This window comes from Colius striatus, chromosome 10 (genome assembly GCF_028858725.1).
Source record: "Colius striatus isolate bColStr4 chromosome 10, bColStr4.1.hap1, whole genome shotgun sequence".
Taxonomy (NCBI): domain Eukaryota; kingdom Metazoa; phylum Chordata; class Aves; order Coliiformes; family Coliidae; genus Colius; species Colius striatus.
The window spans coordinates 17,911,446-17,917,445 of record NC_084768.1 but is presented as its reverse complement, the minus strand read 5'-3'; the positions used below and the strand labels follow the sequence as shown (position 1 = coordinate 17,917,445).

The following is a 6,000-nucleotide window of genomic DNA, read 5'->3' as shown; positions in this document are numbered from 1 at the left end:
ACACACACACACACACAACACGTGTGTTGTGCCCACATACACGCACATACACACACACACACAGCCCCATCCTCGGGCATGGGGACCATGTTAGGGGTTTCTAGCTTTCTATGTTCACAGGGGAACATCTATCTGAAAAAGCCCCTGTGTCTGAACAGCGAGCGCTCAAGCTGGCCGAGGGAACAGAGGGAAAACCCCGCAGAGAACTTTTCCCCTGTGTTGCCCCTAAGTGTTGTGTCAGCTTTTCAAATTTCAAAGCCTGGCTGGTGCCCTGGGCTCTCCCCATGAAGGTCAGCAGTTTGCTCTTCCCAGAGGCGCTGAGGAGGGGACACAGCACCGAGATGCTCCTCCAGCAGCACCCCCCTCCCCCCCGCCTTTCCCCCTGCTGAAACGAGAAATGTGGTTCCCTGTTTGAAATTTGAAAACCCACCAGCCAGCTGCAAAAACCACTCCTGTCCCTAATCCTAGGCTCCTAAGAGAAACATGAAACTATGCAACCCATAACTTAACTCGCTCCTTGGGAATCCCAAGCTACAACATATTGTTTGACAGCATCCCAGCAGTATCGCTTCCCCCTCCCTCCCAACCCCGGGGGCTCTGCGGCCCCTCCTGGGGCACCGCGGTGGCCATGGCTGCCCCGTGCCAGGGACCACGCGGCACTCAGGAGGTGAAGTAGGAGTTCTGCATGGAGTAGAGGTGGTCGATGGGGTTCCCCACTCGTGCCTGGAGTGGCCCTGCATCTGCCGTGGCAAGGAAGCAGTCACCCAGGTTGCTCAGCGAGGTATCATCACTATCCAGGTCGTGGAAGAGGGGCTCAGCACCTTAGGAAGCAGGGAATAAGCAGAAGGGCTTCAGAGTTTGCTTTCTCCTCTGGCACCTTGACAGTGTCTGGCACCCCAAGCTTTAGCAGCATAAGGATTTAGAGGTAAGTGGACAGCCATCTTCCCAAGAATTGCCACAGCCCCCACCACACAGCTTCCCATCACAACCCAGCATCTCCTCAAAGGAGAGCAGGCAGGGGGGCAGCCCCAGAGCCTTACCATAGGGGTGCATGTGGTCTCCGGGCATCTGCGGCGGGGTGAGCCCTTGCCGGAAGGGGTCAGAGCCGTAGACGCTTTGCTCCATGCCCAGCAGCTGCTGGGGTGGGGGCAGAGTGGTGTAGGGGTTCAGCATCCCCTCCAGCCCCACGCTGCCACCACCGCCGTTTGGCTGGGCTGGAAGATAAGAGGAGGTCCTTGGTTAAAGCCAGGCTGCTGCTTTTTGGGGGCCCAGCTCCCAAGGAAGCCCGGAGAGGGCTGGGAATAGGGAAAGTCATAGAATCGTAGAACAGTTGGAAAAGACCTTTAAGATCATCAGGTCCAACTCGTCGCCTCACCCTGCCAAGCCCATCACTAACTCCTGGCTCTCAGCACCTCAGCTACAACGCTTTGCAATATCTCCAGGGATGGGGACTCCACCAGCTCCCTGGGCAGCCTGGGACAGGGGCTGACAACTCTCTCAGGGAAAAAATTCTTCCTCATCTCCAATCCAAACCTCCCCTGGTGCAACCTGAGGCATTTGCTCTTGTCCTATCGCTCTTGTTACTTGAGAGGAGACCAACCCCCACCTCACTACAACCTCCTTTCAGGTAGTTGCAGAGACTACTCATATCTCCCCTCAGCCTCCTCTTCCCTAGGCTGAACACCCCCAGCTTCCTCAGCCTCTCCTCATCAGACTTGTGCTCCAGACCTTTCCCCAGCTCCACTGCCCGTCTCTGGACATGCTCCAGTCCCTCAGTGTCCTTGTAGTGAGGGGCCCAGAACTGGACACAGCACTCGAGGTGCAGCCTCACCAGTGCCCAGTACAGGGGAACAATCCTGTTCCTGCTGCACACTACTGCTGATACAAGCCAGGATGCCATTGGCCTTTTTGGCCACCTGGGCACACTGCTGGCTCATGCTCAGCTGCTATTGATTAACACCCCCAGGTTCTTTTCCACCAGGCAGCTTTCCAGCCCCTCTGCCCCAAGCCTGTAGCATTGCCCGGGGTTGTTGTGGCTCAAGTGCAGGACCTGACACTTGGCCTTGTTAAACCTCCTGCAATTGGCCTCAGCCCACTGCTCCAGCCAAGGCTGAAGATTCTGAGTGCAGGGAGAGCTGGGTGTGAGTGGGGTACCTGAGCTCAGGCGCTGGGTGTTTTGCTGATCCTGCTGCTGCTGCTGCTGCCTCCTGGCAAGCTTCTTCATCTGGGTGAGAAGAAGGGGGGAAAAACAGGGTGTAATTGCCCCCTAGACAAAGCAAGGAGGGAGGGGAGCCCAGGCACCAGCCACTGGCAGTGAGCTCCCCCTCGTACCCACCTTTGCTCGCTGGTTCTGGAACCAGACCTGCACCACACGGACACTCAGCCCTGTCTCAGCTGCCAGGGTCTCCCGCACCTTGGAGAGAGGAATGACAGCAGTGTCTCAGCCCACTCTGCTAGTCAAGGGAACTCTGGGAAGGGACAGAGCCGCTGTGGCAAGCCCTTGCCCAGCATCTGGGACATCCCAGGGGCTGGAGGTGGCAGAGCAATGGCCCTTCTCCCCATACCTTCCTGCAGGGCTTGGAGGAGACCTCAAACGATGCCTTGAAGGCTCTCCGCTGCTGCGTGGTCAGGATTGTCCGGGGTCTCTTGGGCCGCTTGTGATCCTTCCCATCCTCAGCACCCTTCCCTGAGGCTTGGCCCACCTTACAAATGCTGTCCTCATCGTCACTTTTGCCTAAGGAAGAGGCAAAAAAAAGCTCAGGTCCTTTACAGACCATGCACACAATTTCCCAGCACATCCAAAACAATCTGAGGGACTTAAGCTGGTGTTGGTGGGGGTCTCCTTGTGAACGTGTGTAAGGAGCTGAGGTTTGGGGCTGGCTGCCACATTGCAGCTCTGAGAAGGGGAAAGCTGCTGCAGCTCGCAGTTTGGGGACTGCTCAGCCAGCAGATCTGTTTTTTGGTGCTTCTTTTCCCCAACAGTCTGAGCAGCTGCAACGTGAGACCCTGGGACACCTGATTTTCCCTCCGTCAGACCCAAATCCCTGCCTGCTCCACAGAGATTTCCTGCCAGGCCTCAGCTGGGGCAGAGACAGCAGGTTGCATCCCTGATGAGGGGAGAGCAGCCAGCAAGGACTGCTGTGCCCCTGGGGCTCTCCCCCTACCCAGTTGGTCACAGGGCATCTGCTCGTTCTGCCCAGGCTGGGAGAAGTCAGGGTGCAGGTGAGCAGAGACGCTCAGAGAGGGCAACACGTTAACCAAGACCTCACAAACCTGTCCTGATTTGCCCTACCGTGGAGGTTAACTCCATTTAGAGCATAGACTTTTAATCAGTGATACAAGGGGCATATTTTCTCCTGCATTTTCCCCTTTTTTGTGGAGTTTTAAACCTCCCTGGGCAGAAGCCCAGGCTGCTTTCAAGCTTCACCCCTCGGGTACTGGCTGCAATATGCCGCTCCATTGCTTTCCCAGGCACTGGTGTGCATCTCCCTGCTGCTCTGTGCCACTCAGGCCCACGAGGCCTTCAGGCAGGAGCTGCTCTGGGAAAGCCTTCAGCTGTGCTCTGCCTCTTCCCAGCCCTCCTCATTTCCTGCCTCGCCACCGTGCCAATGACCTTGCTTGCTCAGCCGGTGTGGCAGGGCTGTAATGGAGGTCTGACAGCACAGGTCTCCCTCTCATGAGCCGTAAATCACCGACAGCCTTTTCCAGAAAGCTCCCCCACCATCCATTTGAGAATCGATAGCAGAGCTGAGGTGTTGGTTTGATGCAGGTGAAGGCTGCAGGATTGTGCTTGGCCTGAGGCCCATCCTGGGGCTGACACGTCTCTGGGTGATGGGGATGTATCAGTGGGGTTTGAGTCTGGCCCAGAGTAACTCATGGTGAAAGCAGGTCAGGTCAAACGCTATGGCGAGAGCTAATCATGGATCACCCACATCAGAGAAGCATAAATCCAACAGCAGCTCAGCTGGGAATGGGGAAAGACAGGAGCAGATCTGCAGGGAGGCAATGATCTCACTGGAGGATGCTCTCAGGTACCAGTTGCCTCTTTCTCCACACTGCTGGGCTCCCTCCTGGGCTCTCCAGCCAACATAGAGACCTTCCCTATGGTGAGGGCTGGCACAGGGAGAAATGTCTTCATGCTGGTGATCCTCAGACAGCCTGGAGCTGGGTGCTGGCCCCTGGGAGCCCGAGCCTTGCTGCTGCTGCCTTGAGCTCCCTGCTCCCTCAGGGCACATCCACAGCACGCCCACGGCAGCAGCAGCAATGGAGAAGACAAGCTGCTGTTTTCCCACGTGTCCCAACATGAGGGATGGAGTTATGCAGTAGGTCTGAGAGCCCAAGTACCAGAGACCTTCAGGGTGTGGAGTCTCTGATGGCTAAAGGGGCTGAGCAGCAGATGCCGCTGCTTCCTTCTCAGTGCCAACACAAGCAGGGGCTGTGCTCTGAGGAGCTGCCTGCTTTCCTGAAACCTGAAGGAGTTTAGTTTTGATGGAAAGGTAGAGATTTTTACAAATATTGGGAGGAGGAATGTCAACCAATGAAGAAATTTTGGTACCTGAACCCTTTTGCAACCTAAAACAAGGTGAGCACCCCAAAACAAGGTGAGCACCCCAATCTCCTCCAGTTGGGGAGGGGAAGAGTCTGGCAGGGGGTAGCCAGAGGCTTATGGACTCCATCAAGCAAATGATGCTCAAAACCCACACCATGGGGGAAAACCCACTCGGATCAGTCCCCTGGAGCCCTCCCTCCCCCAACACCTGCTCCCCAAATCCCTCCCAGTGTCAAAGGGAAAGAAGGAAAAGCGGAGCTGGATTTGGCGGGGTATTACTTTTAATTAACTCTCCCTTTCAAGCTTTTCCTCACCGAGGAAGGGGAGGGGGGGGAGAAATTAATGAGTGTCTGGGGCTGCCCCTGACGTCAGCCGGGAAGGGGCCGGGGCGCTGGATATTGTGCGGCTTGCCCTCGGTCCGACCCGCCGAGCCCGCATCCCGCCGCCGGGGCCAGGACATTCCTCGCTCGGGAGGATTTAGGGAGAGGAGAAACGTTAGGACGCTTTTAATTGGAAAGCGGGGTCCTCTTTCAGAGGGGCTTGTTTACTTAGGCTGGGCGGCGGAGGCTCGGGGGAGGCAGTAATTGAAGCGGGGGTTTGGGAGATTACAGACAACATATGGCTCGCTTTTTATCTCCGCTTTCTCATAAAGTGGCCTTTGGTGCGCGGCGGCCGGGGGGAGGGAGAGGGAGGGCTTCAAAGCAGCGAGGGAGGGGGAGCGGCTGCACGGGCACAGCCACCGCTGCTGCCGAAGGGCAGCCGGGACCGCTGCCGGGGCGAGGATCCCCCTTCATCCCTGCGGTGGTGGGGGGTTCCCCGGGGGGGATGCAGCAGGAGAGGGGCAAAGCCGCCCCAGGCTGAGCATCCACGCGGGGTGTGCGCGGGGGCTGGCCGCCACCGTGCCACCAAAAGCAGGCAGGGGACAGCGGTGGGGCTACCTTCTGGGGACTGTGAGGAGGCAAGAAGGGCTGGGACCCCCAGCCACGGGCTGCCAGAGGGTGCCAGGGGATTCGTGTTGGGTTTCTGAGCAACCAAGGGCTTGCCGTGCCCTTTTGACTCCCACGCTGGCCCTTTGCATCCCCCAGGTCTCAGCTGGAGTTTCCACCAAAAGAAGTATTTCCCCCGGAGGTTTTTGCTAGCTGAAGCTCTTGGTTTGGCCAGAGCCCCTGGCAACAGGGCTGGACCAGGAGCTGATGAGTCACTGGGGAGGAAAAGCTCCCCAACCTTTCCCAAACTGCCCTTTTCCCCCACTCGGAATGAGCCCAAACCGTTGTGGACGAGTCACTTATTTTCCTGCATGACATCTCCTCAGTGGTTCTTATTTTAACTGACAGAGTTTGCACATCCCATAAGGAGAAAAATAACAATTCCTCAATCAGCTTTCCCAGGGCTAAGGCAAAAGCCAGCACTGCATCCTGCTGCTTTCCAGCCTCTCCAGCTCCTCCAGCACT

At 57.2% G+C, this 6,000-nt stretch overlaps 1 protein-coding gene across 2 annotated transcripts in view; it reads right to left on the bottom strand.

Annotated features, from left to right (window-relative positions):
• Positions 1-660: 660 nt before the first annotated feature.
• LMX1A (LIM homeobox transcription factor 1 alpha) overlaps positions 661-6,000 on the bottom strand; it is a 42,357-nt gene continuing 37,017 nt past the window's right edge. For both annotated transcript variants that reach the window (XM_062003900.1, XM_062003899.1), the window contains exons 4-8: positions 2,565-2,734; positions 2,336-2,413; positions 2,155-2,224; positions 1,041-1,214; positions 661-821 (exon numbers count right to left, since the gene is read on the bottom strand). In XM_062003900.1, the coding sequence (XP_061859884.1) occupies positions 661-821; positions 1,041-1,214; positions 2,155-2,224; positions 2,336-2,413; positions 2,565-2,734 (653 nt within the window). The remainder of the gene's footprint in view (positions 822-1,040; positions 1,215-2,154; positions 2,225-2,335; positions 2,414-2,564; positions 2,735-6,000) is intronic.